Raw genomic sequence first — 20,635 nt, forward strand, 5'->3', positions numbered from 1 at the left:
CCCCCAGCAATGTTAAACGATAAAAAATTCATGAAACTAACACAAGCCGATTCGTTCCACCTTCCCTGTCATTCTGGGAAGGAGAGAGGCAGATTGGATCAGTTGGCTGCTCCACCTTCAGCACTATGATGGAAAACACCCTCGACTCCCTGATGGAGGGAGTCGAGAAGTAACCAGGGCTCGCCCATAAATTATGGTTTTGTTACAATTGACATCTGGTTTTCTGCAGGGAGAAGGTGAAAAATATGGACGGACCAGGGAGGAGGAAGTACTGCAGATACCACAAAGAAGATGAGACTGCAACACATGACCCAATACCACACAAGGCTGACAGACCAGGAACAAGAATGAGAAACCTGGCTACCAGGACCCTGTGTGACCACCGCCAGAATCCCAGTGCCCAAATTATCAGTCCACAACAAAATGGTAAATACAGCCGACAGAATGGCATACATGCCAAAATCATGGACACTAGGGCAGACACTAGGGCTGGCAAGACGTAGACATGAATTCGGACTATAAAAGTCTGAATTGAAGCACAGCCATGTTCATCACTACGCACGATACACTTGTAAACAAGCTGAAAGTGCTTCGCCCGCGCCTCCAACATCACACGCTCGTTCGACCCCATACGCGTATGAACAGACGTCGTCTTCCAAGTAAACCGTCATGTACCAATTAAAATTTCACGACGAATTTGACGTGTTCCAAAAAATTTGTCCTTTAGGGCAGTCATCAACCGAGGTTCCACTGTACCTCCTTATCACCATTATGACCCAACAACTGTATTCTTTTCTGTATTTGAAAGAATTCCTTTTATCACCCTTTTATCACCCAGCTATTATGTTTTTGTTGAACAGCCACAGAACTTGTCTTACTTCAGGAAACATCTGAACATCTAGCTCAGAACGGAACTTTTTATATTCTATCGAAACCAAATGTTTTCATAACTGAATTTTAAAAATTACTTCCAAGTGGCTGCAATTTCTATTTCACTAGAAGGCTTAAGCTTATGATCATGTATAAGTGCTGTATGCTTGAAGGCAATTCAAGGCTCTGTATGGAAATCGTACCCAAAAATAGAATAAAAAATAATGGACATAGACCCAATAAAAAGTGTCAAATAAAGAAAAACAAAGGACGCTAAAATAAAAATAACCGACATGAGTGTTAAATGATAACAAAAGTATGCACATACTGGAAAAAGTAATCCATTAAGAAACCATTACAAAATATTGACCAACATTCTGTATATGCATGTATGCAACCAGTTATGTAACAAGTAATAAAATGAATACTGTATTTATAACTTACATGGACTGGCATATTGAAATAATCTTGTTTGAATTTGTCTGCCATTTCCCCAAAGGACTGTAATGTGTATTCTTTTTGGGCTTGCTCAAACCCAAATGCCTCTACTGGTTTGCTCACTTCAACAGCCACACACTTAGGACATCGCCAATCACCTGTAAATATATATAAATATAATTTTCCTTATTTTCTATAGCTGTTTTATGTTGAAAAACTGTAGATAACTACATTGTTGTCAGACACCATGGAAGCGATACCATCTGAGAAGCCTACTGTTCCAATAAACTAGTTACACTTTCCTAAATATAATAGGTATAACAATTGAAATGTTATGCATATCCTGGTTTGGCATTAGTGTAATGCAGAAATTGTGAAATAATAATAATAGGAGGCAGTGCTTGTAATGATGAGTGATGCGAGGTAGTGGTGGCCAGCAAAAATGCAACTTTTTCTGCCTATCTGAGCATTTTGCATATTTATTACACACACACACACACGATATTTGTTTGTGTGTGTGTGTAGCAAATTTACTCAGTTTCTATGATCAAGCCACAGATTTTACAGGAAAGGAATGGTTGGGTTGACTGCATCTATCTGGATCTGAAAAAAAAGGCTTTCGACAAAGTTCCACATAAGAGGTTGTTCTGGAAATGAACACATTGGAGGGGTGACAAGTAAGCTGCTAACATGAATAAAAAGAATTCTGACCGATAGAAAAATGAGGGTAGCAATAAGAGGAAGTGTATCGGACTGGAGAAATGTCACAAGCAAAGTACCACAGGGTTCAGTTCTTGCACCGTTAATGTTCATTGTCTACATAAACGATCTACCAGATGGAATACAGAATTATATGAACATATTTGCTGATGATGCTAAGATAATAGGGAAGATAAGTAACTTAGATGATTGTCATCATACCCTTCAAGAAGACCTGGACAGAATAAGTATATGGAGCACCACTTGGCAAATGGAATTTAATGTAAATAAATGCCATGTTATGGAATGTGGAATAGGAGAACATATACCCCACACAACCTATAAATTATGTGAGAAATCTTTAAAGAAGTCTGGTAAAGAAAGAGATCTAGGTGTGGTTCTGGATAGAAAACTATCACCCGAGCATCTAATGTGTGTCTCTGGCATCAAATTATATCTTCTCAAAGGATTTTTCATCTTTTTTCTGCTTAATTATAATACAAGTTTTCCTTTTCTGAACATAAGCGTAAATTTCAAGTCAATCTAAAGGAAAATTAAAGTTCTTTTCAGAAAACAAAACTAAAATGGAGCAATTGGAATAATAATAATAATAATTTTAATAACAATAGGCATATTTAACACACGCTAATATTTCTACACTAACCTTTAGGGATATCTAGAAGAGGAGGAACAAGACAGAAGATGTGGTAAGAGTCATCGCAGCCATCACAGAGTAACATCTGGTCTTCGGCATCCCCACGTCCACAATTTAGGCAGATGTACTTTGCCAGCTAAGGAAGTAACAGTATATATTAGGATAATTTATTAATACAAACTTCATAGTTGTAAAAGTTTTTCAAATTAACTATTTGGCTTCAGTTCCCCCAAGGAAGAACTTCAAAGGACGAGTTGAAGAAGCTACCCTTCCTCAGCCTACATTCATACTCACATATCTTGTGTATCCTCAAGCCACACCATTCCCAAATGCACCAGAATTATTTTATTGAAGGTAGACTTCATGTCTCGCATAGTACATGAGCAAAAAAAAAAAATAATTCTCTCGTCCCCTTCCAAAAAATACTTGGACCCATTTAAGAACTCCTCTTACTCTTTCCTCTTTTACTGACTTACTCTTTCACCCAAGTGCACAGGGAAAAATAACTTTGCCAAAGGTGTACCACCCTATCCAGGACTTAAACCTAGATGTGACAAGTATTACCTGTTAAAGACATTAATTTTCAAAACAGTAAGGGAGAGCCGATATGTCTGACACTGTTAAAAGTTGCATAAAAGCAAGTACTGTATAGTACTGAAGGCTGACCTGTTTGAATCGTGCCATAGTAAAGCTAAATTTCTTGCTAAGTTTGCCTGTAATCTTAACGTCTTGGTAATCCTTGGAACTATTAATATCTAAATGAAGGTGCGTAAAATATTACTAACAAAAGTTGGAAGGTAGTTTCAGACATTTGGGAGGTATGTTTCAGACATAGGAAGGAATGTTTTAATGCAAATCTGGGAAAGTTGTTACACTATTTATACACTACATTTATAAGCAAACATTTTTACTCCATAAAAAAACCATCTCATATTAAAAATAAGAGATTTAGAGAGCTTGTGAAAATAATGTAATATAACTTTAGGCTATATGATTGTATATTGTAGCCCAGCCAGAGAAAAAGTAAAGTAACATTTTTTTTTTTATTTATCCAGCATTTCTTTAGGGACAAGATTTTATCATCATTCTAATCAATATTGATAATTTATTATACAAAAAATAAGCCCCTTTACCCTTCGCAGGGTCGAGTTTCACCAGCCAAAGGTTCTTGACATACTCAAGAGACAGACGGGATATTTATTAAAATTTAAGGTGCAGTTATTGTTGTACGTTGATCCCAAGGGCAATGTGGTTCTCATATGATGGTCTTAATTATCACAACCCAGTTTTAATACACATGTAAATATGGTTATAATACATCTATATGGATGTAATAGTTAAAACAGACTTGAAAAATATCTTTTTAATTGCCTATTATAGATGAAGTTATCTTGTACCGCCAGCAAGGCATCTTCTTCAACTCACAAAATGATTGTTTCCTTCCAGTGTGTGAACTTATTTCTGGATGACATTACCATACAGAATAGCAGCAAAGGAGTGGGTTGAAAGGCACTTCCTTTGAGCTGTGCCAAGAACAAACTTACATGCAATATATGTGTACAGTATTTTATTTATATATATCATATATATATATATCTTATATACATATATTATATATATATATATAATATATATTTATATATTACATTGAAGACCTATATACAGTACTCAATCACTTTTTTGTCAGTTATGTGTAAATAAATAAGAGCTGTTCCACACACTGTCTAAACTAAAGTGAAACAGCAAACATAAAACTCATCAAATGATCATTGCAGCTTGCCGCTCGCTTAATTTGTAAATACATGTATGTTGCCACAGACAAAGGACCAAAACACCGCCCCCCTGACTTGGTAATCTTACAGTGTACACAAAACCAAAAAAAAAAAAACTTTTTGGAGGAGCATTTTCTTAATAACATTTATTTATTTAGTTTTTTGCATGCAGGCAGAAGTGCCCTTGATTATAGCCACACTTCTGGGATCAAAAATACAAACTTGTACTAAATGTAAACCATGTGAAATTTATTCCATGAGAATCTCTTACCAAGGCTTGTGGCTTATAAAACTAAAAATTTTATGAGAGGTACACAAACAAAAAATCAATATAAAAAAGGATCAGTGGAAGTTGATCCAATCAAGTAGCCCCCTAAGATGTCATCACAACAATACAGTGTGCTTCCATCACTTGGTTATAAGACAAATACTTTTTGGCAAGAGGACCCAGTCCAGAATATCCAGCTATCCAAAACATGCCGGTACTCCATTACTTAAATTTCTACATTCGCGTGATTATAATCCTAATCATTTTACATACGTAGCACTAGGCACTTTCTTTTACAAATAATAAAACAGAATCTCAAAAGTACTGTACGTACACTGCTAATCCAAGAATAGAAAGCAATGCACAAATTTTTCCAATCTACATTTACCTTAAGGAAAAAAAAAAATATGCTGCGATTTCCCAAGCATCCTTCAAGAATTTTAGGCACTGCATTAATTGGAACTAAGATAAAGTTTCTCCTTTTCTAATGTTGAGTGGGCAACTCCACCTTTGCAGTAACCAATCAACAAATAATGAAAGCAATTTGAAATAAAACTATTTAAACAAAAAAAAAAATGCTTCATTTTAGTCTTCAGTCTTCCAATTAGTCAAATATCCATCCAGTTAATGGGGTGATGGAGGACACCCTTTAACTGGAAAATCTTAGTGCTGCATCATAAAAAGTAACAAATACTGTATCCTTAAATGAACTAACCAAAAAAGCCAATCCACACTTTTCACCTTCAATGAAGTGAAAGATCTGAGCAACAGAATGCTTATTAATGCAAGAATCAATAAAGGTAATCTGGGAAGAGTCGCAAGTTAAGCAGTGTTGGTGTGAAGAGATGCCTGAAGCTTCCTTTATCAGTCTGACCTAGAACCCAATGATGTCAATCTCATCAATATTCATCAATTATTCGGATATTGGGATATCCCCATTTTCTTGTTATTTTGGTATCTAGATACCATGTGTGTTTTTATCTGCACTAATACAGTAAACAGCAAAAAATTGCAGAAAATGCACAAATTTGATGCAATAAAATTTATAAAATCCAGAACCTTTTTCTTTTTTAATATACAAGAATTCACTGCATCTGCTGTACAGTACTATAGTTAAAAATATAGTATTTATTTTACTTAGCATAGTACAATAATGCTGATAATATTTTGTGACTATCCCCTTCACTTTCATTGTTTCCATTAATCATTAAATGACAAAAAAAATCCATTTGATTTTTATTGCTACCAATGAAGACTTTTATGATTTACATGATTTTGATAATCAGGTACAGTACTAAGAATATATTTTATGACAACAATGAAACAATCTTACAAATTTGAACATGCTTTGAATGTTGGGAAAGGTAACAAAAAGGGTATAAAGAACAGCTACACTTTTTTAATTAAGACAAGAGCTTCCCAAATCCAACAAGCCACTACAGATGGGCAACTAAATAGGTATCACAGAAGATTTTAATCTTATCTTTTAGTTTAAAATTCAGCCTCTAAACATTTGAGGAATGAAACCTTTAAGCCATTGTAGTGGGATCTGCCCAAATTATATGACCTTGTAAGCATTCAAACCTAACAGGAATCTTAGCTTAATTAAGTTAAGCTGGGTAAAACTAAGGCTTCCTGAAAGTATCACGACCATAATTAAAGATATAACTGAATAAACCAACTAATGAATTCTGACAGCTAGGGGAAGATAAACCTTAAGAGGTAGCTTACCGGATCCTGATCAGAATAATCAACTTTCTTGCCACGAGTCTTTCCCGAATCCTCTGGGGAGGCCTTGTCAAAGCCAGCCATCTTAGGCCCAGCACCATAAAACTGCAGCCTCTTCAGCTCCTTGCTGCCTTTTCCGTCATCCTACAACACAAGAATTCAATCTTCACCGATTGGTTTCTTATGTTTCAGTTCTACCATAGCCTACATTTTCTTGCATGTGGTAGCCCCTATTTCATCCTTTCATATCTTTAATATAACCTAGCAATTAGAAGTTAACAGGTTCTTCCATACTATTCAGAGCTTTAACTTTCACTACACACGAAATTTATTGGTCAATTATAAATTGTATTAAATTTTCATGTCCAATAAAACCTAAAGGTTCTTAATTTCACAACCATTCTCCCATCAATACCATCTTGAAAATTTTGCTATACATTTTAACATTGATTTCATTTGCCCATCTTTTTAATGGTTTGCTGTCCACCTTATCTCTTATACAGCTATTTCTTTCCCCATTCTTTCCTGGGTAATGCTTTGGCTGGTTTTGAGAATTGTTCTACCATTATAGCCTAGCCTAAGCAAGCTTCCCTGCTCACCGATCAGCTAATCTACAGTGCTTGCAGCCTCCTAGCCTGCATAACCACTACAGCCTGGAGTACTTATTAAGTTCAATCTATAGAACCTTATTAATTTTTCTCCAGCCACATTTTCTATCAAAATGTTGAATGTCATGACACTTTTCATAGACTCTCGTACCTACCAAATTAAGAACGTGACGAATTTTTTCACTTGTAGATTTTATTTACTACCCTCTCCAACATAATACATTGGCACATTAGTAATTTAAAATATTTCTAATAATGAGAAAATCAGTTGAAACCATGAGGATGATTCAAATCTGCACCCTGGGTACTCCCAAACACATGCCCTAAATCACCGGACCACAATGCACTGTAAGTAATGTAACCCAAGATTCAACTGAATCCTCCAGATGTCCCGAGACATTGACTGAAGGCCAAATCAGGGTTTCACACATTGTGCACTCGCTCATTTGTGCTTGCGGGGGTTGAGCTCTTGGCTCTTTGGTCCCGCCTCTCAACTGTCAATCAACTGGTGTACAGATTCCTGAGCCTATTGGGCTCTATCATATCTGCACTTGAAACTGTATGGAGTCAGCCTCCACCACATTGCTTCCTAATGCATTCCATTTGTCAACCACTCTGACACTAAAAAAGTTCTTTCTAATATCTCTGTGGCTCATTTGGGCACTCAGTTTCCACCTGTGTCCCCTAGTGCGTGTGCCCCTTGTGTTAAATAGCCTATCTTTATCAACCCTGTCGATTCCCTTGAGAATCTTGAATGTGGTGATCATGTCCCCCCTAACTTTTCTGTCTTCCAACGAAGTGAGGTTCAATTCCCGTAGTCTCTCCTCGTAGCTCATACCTCTCAGCTCGGGTACTAGTCTGGTGGCAAACCTTTGAACCTTTTCCAGTTTAATGTGTGTGTGTACATTCTGATGTGGTATAGGAGTATCCATTCCCCAATGCTTACTTCAAATTCACAAAGAAATCACAATAACATGATGTATTAATTACAAAATCAGTTAGAGACATAATGAGGCTTTGAACCATGTCATGGGTATGCATCAGGACCCCTAGAGGATTCAGTTGAATACCAGGTTGCATTATAATAGCAAACATACATTATAATAGAACCACAATAGCATATTGTGGTTCAGTGGTTTAAGATGTGTGCTTGGAGTGCAGGTTCGAATCCTCCTCACAGCTCCTAATGATTTTCTCATCGATACATCACATTAATGGGATTTCTTTGTGCAAATCACTAATGCTATCAATCAAAAGATAGTTTCACTAAAAATTTTCAGAGCATACAACTGTCAAACTGGCTATAGCAAGAAGACATGATGAACTGGAGGAATTTATGGAACAAGAGATGCAATACCTACAGATCATTCACTCCAATTACTACTACATCCCCAATTACATGGGGTGTCTGGGGTGTCAGCGGGGGATAGTACCTCTGACAGCGAACAGTCGCACCTTCAGGTGGTTCATCTGCTTTGGTCACCACCTGCACTCAACTCTCACCTGTGGCTCCTAGTAGCTGTTTGCATGCAACAGTGGCCACACCACAGTAACCCGCTTCAACTGGTGGGCTGTAACTTACAACGTAGTCATGTTGTAAGTTACCTTCAGTCATGTACCAATCTGTGCCTGGAATACCTTACCAGGAACCCCACACACCGTCAAGGGGCAGAATCTGCAGGCAGTCAACAACTTCACCTATTTTGGCACCATACTCTCAAGAGCGTTGAATATAGACACAAATTAACAACAGGATTGCCAAAGTCAGAGCTACATTTGGAAGATTGTGAAAATGTCTGGGAATGGAGGGGCCTTAATAGAGGCAGTTCCCCAATTACAAACGAGTTACGTTCCGAGACTATTTGTAAAGCATATGTTCAGAACAAAGTTCGAGATTTTCCATAGGCGAAATGCTGAGTGGGAGATGCGTTCCCAGGCCAGGAAAATTTTTCACAAGACCAATATTTTTGGGACATATAATATAAACAAAAAACATTATTTACCTTGAATGATGGGGCTAACCTTCTTGTCAAAGTTAGCTGTTTTTAGAAGAGTGAAGTGGTATAATTATACGAATAAATAAATGAAAATACACGTGCACTGTATTGGTAGTCCGCCATTTTGTAATTGGCCTCACGAGTAAATGCCTCCCCACCCTCCTATCTCCAGCCCAGGGCCCCACCCCACCAACAAAGTAAACAGATCAAATCATGTTTGTGTAGGAGTCACCAAGGACTTGAGGCCACTAGTGTGAGTATCACACAACCAGCCACTCACCCCACACAAACCTTCCCCCCCCATGAACCCAGCCACACCACCCCCCTACAATTCTGTACTCCATTTGGCTGCCGCACAGACATTGGCGCTGCCACAAAATTCAAAGGGATGCTCCGTTGAGTTAGTACAATGATTTTATGCATGAAGGGGATACATGGGGACCTGGGAGAATGTTTGTATGGGCGAATGATCCTAAGGCAAATGTTCGTAAAGCAAGAATTCCCTGTATAAAGTATGTATATAATATAATAACTACAATATAATAACATGCCCCTCCTTACCAGGTGGGCATGTTCGCACTTTTTCCTACACTTTCTCCCCTACTGCCGGCTCCCAAGTGTCTGGGTTTTGGTGTCGGGTGGGGTTTAGATAGGGGGGGCGAGGCTTTGGGGGCTGCCCCTTCCGATATGTGTACAGAGGTGGTCGAGCTTCTGCCCGCCGAGGCTCCGAGTCTTTCCAGACGAGTCTTCAAAACTTTTCCCCTGGATTCCACCTTTCCTTCTGCAATGGTGAGTATTGATAAAGGCTCTGCCTGGCGCCTTTGACAATGGTTTCCGGGCTCAGGGGAGTGAGTGGATCTCTTGGGTTCCATTTGACCCCGCTTGTACCCTTGTGCCCTCTACGCAGGGTCTTTCTGCAGGTTAGGGGTTTTTTGTACCCTCATTCCCTTTTTTTTTTTTTTTTTTTTTCTTTTTTTTTAAGAATTATGAGAGAAATCTCATTGTTTTCATCCCACAAAACTGGTGATATTTTGGTAACTCAGTGTAATTATCTACAGTAATCATAAAGGTTTTTATGAAGCCTGGCACTTTGAAATAATCATTGTAACAAATGGAACAAAATTACAGTAAGTTTTATTTTACCTACAATTTTCCAAAAATAAAAATTCAAAACAAATAGTATAGCTGAAAAATGCTATCCAATACAAAAACAAAGCACAATCAATAACAGTGAAAAGTGATTATGTACTACATAAGTCAGTAATTACTGCTCGAACTAAATATTAAAGCAAAATTAAAAAAACAATTGTTAGCTAGCAAATAGGGCAAACCTAAAATGAAATTTCAGCATTTGAAGCATATATGCAAGTGCACTGGAGGCCAAGAATAAAGCATAAATGCCAGTTTGCAGGCAGGGTGAGCTTATGGTAGCAGCAACAGGATCAACACTACATTCGACAATAGCTTACAAGAGAAGGAATAAATTCTTCCATGATAGAACCTATTACCAAGAACACAGTGTTGAAACATTATTTATGGCAGAAATTAATATAGCCAATTTTTTTTTTTTTAATTATTAGCATTTAAAATCATCCCTTTTCTGCATAACTAATAAATGTTAATTATGTCCATTTAATTCTTAAGCTATACAGAACATGATACCAAATTTAAGGCAAGGTGATCAGTGCTTGGCCACTTGCACTTCAAGACCCTTAGCCTTTAAATCATAGAATAAAACTATACCACAAAAATGGCAAGTACTCTTAACCCTTAGACAGCAGCTATGGAATAATGCCCAAAAAAATAAATAACATTTTCATTATAGTATTATTAATATGCAAGCAGAATACAAGAAAAACATGAAAATAGGTGAATATTTATAGTTTCACTGGGTGGAGGTGCTCTGCAAGTCTATGCCTTGCACTTGTCAACGCCTGGTGCTCGACTATGCCGACACTTCCCAATTTATTATCTGATGTTTCACCGATTGTTTTATCACTTGTCTGTCTTTATTTACATCCACAGAGCTTTTATATCCATATTTCCATTATAAATGTAAACCCCAGATATTAGTTGTATAAATCGCCATCTGATGATGACCGCATTCCCCCCCACCCTCTCCCAGTAACATTCTTGACAATAACTGCATTTGTACTACGAAATGGTAGCAGAATTTTTTCATAGGTCAAGGTAAACTCCATTACATTCACATAAAACCTGTTATATCCATATTATTGATGATAACCGCTGCCTAAGGGTTAAATAAGGCTACAATAACATGATGAAATAAGAAAGGCATCTCACAAAGTTGGAAACCAAAAGCTGAAACTTTTATTCCATGCCTGTAGGCATGTTTTTTTAATTTGTTTAAAATGTTTTGTTGCACTCAGAGTATAGCACTTGCCAAACAAAATTAAATCACTACCAATGAAAATTCGACACCATGCAACCAAATACATTAATATCAGATCTAATGCCAACTTTATCCTGATAGAAAGAAGGCTTAAGTGTCAAATTACTGTAATAAATTAAGAGATAAACCAACATTTTGGATAGTTTGTGTTTTACTCATTGAACAAATTATAAAGACCAAATTAAAAAGGTCACATGGAAGTATCAGTTGGAGCTTTACTAACAAAATTTTGATTGAGATATTGCTCATATATGATTTACTTCAGTTTTGTATTGAAAGTATTAATAAGTATCTAATGGATATTTTCTGAGGGTTGTATAATTACAGTACAGTACGATACTAAAATTTATTAATTCCTTAAATTTATTTATAGCTACCATTCCATTAGAATTATCGATGGAATGGACAGAAAATAGAGTATGATGACAAGGCTCATGAAGAGTTTTGAGGACCTTTCCTATGAAGATGGATGGAGTGCAACTGCACTCACTAGTGATATGCAAGAAAACAGGGTAGATGATCAAGATTTTTCAAGTACATTAGAAGAGCAAACAGGGTTGATTTCAAAGTTTTTTTAACTACTGTACTGTGTACACTGTGATATCATGGGGAAAGGGGGGCATACACATCAGCATATAACGTATAATCAACATAGACGGACGGATAGATGTTGGAGGGGGACTGGACAAATTAATGAACGGACGGACAGATGGATGGCGGAGGGGAACTGGATGGATGGATGAATGGACGGAGAGCAGAGGGGTGACTGGATGGACGGACGGATGGCAGAGGGGGACTGGATGGATGGATGGATAGTTGGAGGGACGGACGGATGGATGGTGGAAGGGGACTGGATGGATGACGGAGGGGGACTGGATGGATGGATGGATGGATGGCAGAGGGGGGGACTGGATGGATGGATGGATGGATGGATGGATGGATGGATGGATGGATGGATGGATGGATGGACGGACGGATGGATGGCGGAGGGAGACTGGATGGATGGATGGTCGGACGGATGGTGGAGAGGGAGGACCGGATGGATGGACGGACGGATGGTGGAGGGGGAGGACCGAATGGATGGATAGATGGACGGACGGATGGATGGATGGCAGAGGGGGATTAGATGCATGGATGGATGGACGGATGGTGGAGGGGGAGGACCGGATGGATGGATGGATGGATGGCAGAGGGGGACTAGATGCATGGATGGACGGACGGATGGTGGAGGGGGAGGACCGGATGGATGGACGGACGGACGGACGGACGGATGGATGGCAGAGGGGGACTAGATGCATGGATGGACGGACGGATGGATGGATGGTGGAGGAGGAGGACTGGATGGATGGGCGGATGGATGACGGAGGGGAACTGGATGGATGGATGGCCGGCAGAGGGGGGACAGGATGGATGGACGGATGGTGGAGGAGGAGGACTGGATGGATGGGCGGATGGATGACGGAGGGGAACTGGATGGATGGATGGCCAGCAGAGGGGGGACAGGATGGATGGACGGATGGTGGAGAGGAGACTGGATGGATGGATGGAGAGGGGGGGACTGGATGGATGGTGGAGAGGGGGGGACTGGATGGATGGTGGAGAGGGGGGGACTGGATGGATGGTGGAGAGGAAGGGACTGGATGGATGGTGGAGAGGGGGGGACTGGATGGATGGTGGAGAGGGGGGACTGGATGGATGGTGGAGGAGGGGGGACTGGATGGATGGTTGGATGGATGGTAGAGAGGGGACTTGATGGATGGATGGTGGAGGAGCGGGCGGCAAAGTGGGTGGATAGGCGGGGAGCAGTGAGATGGGTGGCAGAGTTGGGCACCTTCCCTACTACCTCCATCCCCCCTCTTCCCCCCAGATGTACCCCTCCCAGCCACATGGACGGTATTAATACAGTGGGCTTCCTTGCTACCAGCTGTTGAATCGGAAGGCAGACTCCCCGAGTGATTCCCTGTGAATGCCCGATCGAGTGAATGCATTACTGATCATAAATGCCTAACTGGTTGCTACCACAACTGTGAATGCTTGACTGCCTTTGGTTATGGCTGCCTGTGACTGGTTTTGACTGAATTCTTGACCGATATGTTATGACTGGTTCTGACTAGCTGCCACATAACAGTGGTAGTGAAATATGTGAAAGGAAAATCTGGAACCAGTGATGCAGATATGAAAGTGTTTAAGGCAAGCAGAGGGACGGTCTCACGACCTCCCCCATTCTCACCCTGCCCATACAGTTTCTCAATTAGTTTCAGTTTTTGAATTTTCAGTGTACAAACCGTCTCTTGGAATGGATTAAATTCATAAACAAAGGTGCCACTGTATAGAAAAGTGAGACTTATATGTTCTTGTATCCAAATATCCCTTTACAGCATTCTATTGCAAACACTTGATACTAAATTGAACGACAGAGCACGAAAATTGTGGTGAGAAAGCTGAAAAGTGTATAAACATTGGAGTGTGGAGGTGAGCTCGTGGACAACATTCGGCCTACCTTGCGATGCGCAGCAGGTCACCCGTAGAGCCAGAGAAAGTGATAACCAGCACCTGCACAAGTATGTGCACATGTACCTTGGTAGGTTCCAAGTTTAACCAGCACCTGCACAAGTATGTGCACATGTACCTTGGTACGTTCCAAGTTTAACCAGCACCTGCACAAGTATGTGCACATGTGCCTTGGTAGGTTCCAAACTAACCAGCACCTGCACATGTTAAATTGAGAAATGGTGTCATTTTCATCCAAGTCAGTTCAGCCATTTAGGCACTAATGTGATCACACATTAAATAGTTAAGTCCAAAAACATATATAAATTTATGATTTGTAACAAAACATATAACACCAAGAAAATGTTACAAAACTTTTAACCTTCTTCAGTCTAAAATAATTTGAGTTTCAGTTTTCAAAACATGTACCGTGTACTTTTCTTCCATTAAAATTCTTATATTCTAGCAATACTACTTTATCTTGTATAGCAGAAAAATACAAATCAGCTTAACATGTTTATCTTGCCCATCACTTATTTAAAAGTATCCTTTAAATATGTTTCTAGCTTAAAATTAAATCCATTAAATCCATGTACAAAGCAAATAGCATCCTTGAACATTTCACCATTTCTACCAATTTTCCTGTGAAGAACTGACAGTTGTATGGGTAAAAGGGAAGTGTAAGTGAGTGATAAAATAGTTACCAAAGCAGATAAGAAAGTAGATATAAGAACAAATCATCCAAAGGACAGGAAGCTGGAATGAGAATAAATTTAAAAGGAACACATGTCTCGGTAAACATAGTACTATAGTATGTGCATTGACCAGGTCATTGTGAGATTGTATAGACCTCCCACTTTATGGTACAAAAGGAAATATATTGCCAAACCATGCCTGACTATCATCTCCTTGTGTAAATTAATAGCTGTAGTCATGTTCTGTATTTGATAACTTTTGGCATCTTAAAATCTCCTGTGTTTCTCAAAGTTTTACGAGTGAGTTGTAATTAAGTTGCAAAGAGATTAAAAGATGATAATTTCATGATTCAAGCACATGCAATTAAGGGCCAAGCAATTAATGCATGTCATGAAAAATCTAAAACGAAAATCAAAGCCAAATGGAAGCAGAAAGCAAAAAGAGTATTGTTACCAAAGAGTAAATCCCCTATGGAAAATACAAATGTAATATTGCAAGCATACTATTTAAATTGAAAATTAACCTAAGGAACCTAAGAAAGGTTCTGTAAAGCAGAGCTCATGCAAAAAGTCTTTAACGCCAACTAACCTCATCATCAGACCCAAAACCAACCTGGGTGTCGGCTTTCGAGTCTCCAGTATCTGGATGACGGCGAGAACGGCGACCATTTTTTTCACTATCGGGGATCTTGCCTGCCATACGACTAGGAATTTTGTGAGGCTTGTAATCAGTTTCACAAGCTTCCACAATATCCTCCTTAACTTCTGTTTTCTGTAGTTAAAAGAACCAAACTCAATGAAGCACAGCTTTTTCACTGGAAAATTATCTTTATTGGAGATTTAGGAAATGAAAAATGTGGTAGCGATATTCAAAATAAAAAGTTGACATATAGGAAACCTTAAAATTACTGACCAATCTCTGATATAAAGCTCCTGCAAAGTACTGGAAAAAAAAATTTCAAAACCATTATGGATCATCTTGAAAAAACAATATTCATTAATAACCAAGACAGAATGAGTTTATAGGAACAAATTATGCCTGACAATCTTTAATGTCCAAAAGTCACTATGATTAGGCAGAGGGGACTGGGTGAATTACATATTTACTACTCCCTTACACATGGCCCAGCAGCAGGAAGAATAATAATTTGTATTAAATTAATTTTATTATTATTATAATTACATTCACCTGGGCTGTATGGGTCTCGAACCATGGACCCTACGGGTGTGAGGCCGTAGCTGTATTGATTTTTTTATTTTAATATTTTTATTATAATAACTATAATAATAATAATTGTTGTAATTGATTAATAATTATTATTCTTCCTTCTGCTGGGCCGTGAAGGAAGCCGGCCTCGAGTGAAAGGAGGCTGTGATGATCTCTGTCTGGGTCCCGTAGACGTGTTGCTCGGACGTCCACCTGCTGGGGCTCATGCGGCCCAAGCTCTACTTCAGGAGGCTGGCAGTGACCTTGCCCTTGCTGGGTTGGGTCTTCTCCAGCCCCAACCATGACGGTCTTAGTGTCTGGAGTACCTGGATAAGGGTGCCAATCCTAGGGACTCTTCCTCGGCTAGTGATGCTCATCAGTTAACTATCTCAAACCTCCACTGTCTTGCAGCCATACATACTTTTGGGAAAAAGTTATCAACCTTCCTCAAACACTCAAATTTGATGTGCATAATCTACATGGTAAATGCTCCAACTTTTCCTAATGGATCAACATCATAACATGAACAGAAAAAATAAAAAAATATTTAAAAATTTCACAATTTCACAATTTCAAATTAGAGTATCTTATTTAAAATGTCAACAATTTTTGTTATTCATTATGAGCTCAGAATGATATAACGTTCATTTTCTATTATGGAAAATTTAGTTTGAGTGTACAGTATATGTTACTGGAAAAAGAGTCAATGTGGCCTTCAAAATATGTGGAAAAATTTATACACAAAAATATATAACTCCCAAATTTATTGGTTTATGAATAAATGCTCTAATAGAAACCTTAGAACTAAGAACTTTGCACATATGTAGAAATGGTGATAATTGCTCAGAAACAATTTTTTACTCAGTCTCAAAGTTGAAAATCCTATTCACAGAAAAATTAAAGTAAACTTCAACAAAAAATATAGTAGTTCAAATTGATGTCATATCTTGTAAGTTTTAATAAATACTGCTTGGCATTCGAACTCGAATATGTGAATGTTGTAGTTTAATGTGTTGAAATGAAGTCAAGAAAAAACCCTCCAAAAAAAAAAAAAATAAAATATAGGGATATTTATAATGGGTTAGGGGATATATAAGTACTTTATACGAGTGATAAAGCCCTCATCTGATCCCCGTTTAGGAAAAACAACCTAAAGAGAAAGAAAATAGAGTTTGAAATCTATGAAAATATAGGCTAACAAAAATTTCAAAGTTAACTTCTGCCACCTGTGGCTGATTTACATGTTGACCAATTTTGTTCCAACTTCACATACCTGGTGATGGGTATGTATTTTACAAGTAGTAGAAGCCACAATAAAATCTAATAAGAACAAAGAAAAGAATTCCCCTAAACAAAACAAAATTAGGGGTCAGGAAATATTGGCATTGGGCGATGTATTCATATGATATTTAATAAAATACAGTAAAATAACAATCACTTATTATTATATTTCCCTCGAGGTGGGAATCAACAGTCCTAGAAGGCACCAGCTGCATATCCACTTTGTGGACCTTCCTTACTACTACTATACTTTGTGTGTAATTACCTAAGTGTAATTACACACAAAGTATAGTAGTAGTAAGGAAGGTCTTATAGAAGAAGTAAGGAAGGTGTGTATCAAGACAGGTGCTTACATCTCTATCACTACATTATTCAGGAGTTCCACCAACTAGGTGGTGTTATTGTTATCAGTACCAATTGCAAACTTTTGTTAATCATATCAAATCCATTTGTTAACGTATTGGGATGAAATTTTCCTGACGCTGATGCCAAATAACGTTAGATTTGTTTAACATTATATACTATATTTCATATTTGGACGAATATATTTTGCACCGGGCCCCTTAATATATTTTATCTTCTTCGTTTTTTAATGTCTTTACCAATCTTTTTCAAATGCACTGATGCACTGGGCTATCAATAATGTTATTTATATCACAGGAAGTGTAGAATATCCTTGTGCATAGATATATTCTTTTAACTAATAACATGCACACTACAATATAATATTAGAACAATAAACATACGGTTTTTGCTGTTATCACCCCTATATTCATATGCAATATATATATAACTACATGTTTATGCACTATTGCGAACTGTTGAGAAGTTGTGGCGAGTGAATCTTGTGACCACTGACCCATGAACAGCATGGCCACAAATGCTCGTCAATTGCTGGCGGCACCTAACAGCAAAGTGCTGCCCAATAAACTTCCCAAATGATAACTCTAGCCAAAATACTACTATCATCAGAATCCTGGTCACATGTTCATTTTCTAAAGATCATCAAGGTCTCGTTGAATGATGCATAGATGCACCAAACCGCAACTTTGTGCTGTGGCTAACTGTCTCATGCTGTAAGAGTCGCCAACTTATATATTCTGCGACAGTTTTGAAGATTCTTGCCCCAACTTAAATATGGTTCAGGATAATAATTATATTGACACTAGTGTCCATCTGAAAATTTTGGCCAACTGGTATCTGAAACTTGTACATAGTCTATCACTGCCAATGACACTATCATCAATAAATAATTGCAGATACTTATTTATTTCATCATCATTAAGTTGTGTTGCGGGCACGAGCTTCATGGTAATACTGTGAGTAGCTGCTGAGTGCGCTACTTATAGTTGCTCTGTTAGTACTAAGGCCCTCATATAAATGGCAAGAACATTCCTGGTGTAGTGTAGCTGAAGGATTAAGAAAGAAAATTAGGAATCTACATGCAAACAATGTTTAAAATACATTCTTCACCAAGACTCACCACGTATGGTAGCGGCTTTCCCTTGTTGAAAATGTCGTATGGTTGAAGAATTCGCTCATAATGTGATTTCAACAAGGTTCCTAAATTCTTATTTGATGGAAACCCCATGCGTGAAGCAATTTTACTCCACTTTCGTTCCTTTGTTACCATTTCATTTCCACCTGTAAGGAAACATTTAACAGTAAGAATATTTTATTGCAATATTTCACTAAAGACTAGTTGACTCATTTTTGAGGTGAAAATTATGTAATATTTTACTGGTTTCCCATCTTAGTAATCATGACACTTTAATGTTAAACATTATCGAGCGACAGAAGTCATTATACCTAGAAAGCAATTTGAACAGAATAAACAAGAATAGAAAACAATAGTCCCATTATAAAAAATTGCTAATTGTCATTGACCATAATACAGTAATGGTAAATTATGCTCTTTCCTATTCTAAAACTATTTTCCCTCACCTCATTAACCCCTGCACTGCGTACCCATTTCATATGACAACTTCGCAGTTGTTAATGAATTACTAACATTAGATAAACAAATTTAAAAATTATACACATGTAAAAAAATTGCCAAACTCAACAATTTTCACTTCAAATCAGTGAAAAAGCATTAAAATATTGCTAAATTATAAACAATTTTGCACCACCCATCAAGTACTCTAAGGCACTACGTGCAGTGGTTAAAAAATAAACAAAACTCCAAGAAACTAAAAGCACGGTAAAATGTTAATGGGTGTGCAAACATACATGACAGAGTACCGAGAAACTATTTGAACAAAACATTTAATATAATAATAATTTATTGTCATTGTGTTGGAGAACAAGAAGCCAGAGTGTATTCATACATGATAGACTTTTAGCCCCCCCCCCCCAAGGTTGATTTACTGACCCCACCCAGGATGAAATTCCACAACCATTTCTGTACCCCACACCTCCACCTTGTGATTAAAACCCATAATTCTCGATTGTGTGTCGAGAACGAACCCGACTACCAGAAATTTATAATCTGTATAAATAATGAAAATGTTCATTTGTTAAAAATCACTAATCTCAGAAAGTTCTTCACCGATTGCTTTGAAATTCACACAACGTTCCATTCACATCCAAGCGGGTTTTTATACACATACTACATAGATGTCACGTCTGTGATGGGAAAAAACATGCTTTTTTTTTTTAAAACTGTTTTTCCATGTGAGAAATCTTCGAAACCTCTTTCCCGATTACTTTGAAATTAACACAATGTTGCATTCGAATAGGCAAGTGTTTTTATATACCTACTATATACATGCCTCATCTGTGACAGGAAAAAAACTTTTTTTTTTAAAACGCCATTTATTGAATGTAAGAGCAACAAACACTGTAATCTCTGACAGATCTTCACCTATTGCTTTGAAATTTTGACAACGTTCCATTCAAATACACACATGTTTTTATATAACTAATATAAAGATGCCACACCTGTGACGGGTAAAAACACGCTTTTTTTTTAAAAACAACGCCATCTGTTGCACGTAAGAGAGACATACGCAATGCTATGTTAAATTCTATTTCAATGTTTCCGATTGCATTGATAAATTGAATTTTCATAGATTTTAATTTATTTTAATTTTGATTTAATTATTCTGTGACATTGCATTGGAATTGAGCTGTTGTTTACCATAGGGTTCATTTCCTGAGTATAGTTTATTTTTGTATTTTTTCGTTTTTCAATTCGTTTTTTTAACTTCTTATTTTTCAGTGATGGGAACATCAGATCACTATGTTCCCAATTTTCTGATGTGAACATCAGATCATTTGGGAATGCATCGGAAGAGAGAGTGGGGAGGACAAGGGGATAGGGGAGCGAGGGATGGTGGGGAGGACGTGGGGACAGTGGAGTGGGGAATGGTGGGAAGGACAAGGGGACGGGGGAGTGGGAGGACGAGAGGATGAGGGAATTAGGAATGGATGAGAGGATGAGGGGGTGGGGGAGTGGAGAATGGTTGAAAAGACGAGGGGATGGGAGAGGGGAGGGATGATGGGGAGGACT

The 20,635-nt window shown here is 38.0% G+C and overlaps 1 protein-coding gene across 4 annotated transcripts in view; it reads right to left on the bottom strand.

The window, feature by feature from the left end:
• The window catches only part of Kdm5 (Lysine demethylase 5), a 46,378-nt gene that overhangs the window by 22,582 nt on the left and 3,161 nt on the right, over positions 1-20,635 (bottom strand). The window contains exons 3-7 of one of the 4 annotated variants that reach the window (XM_045747292.2): positions 18,605-18,765; positions 15,223-15,405; positions 6,434-6,574; positions 2,672-2,798; positions 1,315-1,466 (exon numbers count right to left, since the gene is read on the bottom strand). In XM_045747292.2, coding sequence (XP_045603248.1) covers positions 1,315-1,466; positions 2,672-2,798; positions 6,434-6,574; positions 15,223-15,405; positions 18,605-18,765 — 764 coding nt within the window. The remainder of the gene's footprint in view (positions 1-1,314; positions 1,467-2,671; positions 2,799-6,433; positions 6,575-15,222; positions 15,406-18,604; positions 18,766-20,635) is intronic. The other 3 variants (XM_045747293.2, XM_045747294.2, XM_045747295.2) reach the window with 3 other exon arrangements.

This window comes from Procambarus clarkii, chromosome 7 (genome assembly GCF_040958095.1).
Source record: "Procambarus clarkii isolate CNS0578487 chromosome 7, FALCON_Pclarkii_2.0, whole genome shotgun sequence".
In the NCBI taxonomy this organism is placed as follows: domain Eukaryota; kingdom Metazoa; phylum Arthropoda; class Malacostraca; order Decapoda; family Cambaridae; genus Procambarus; species Procambarus clarkii.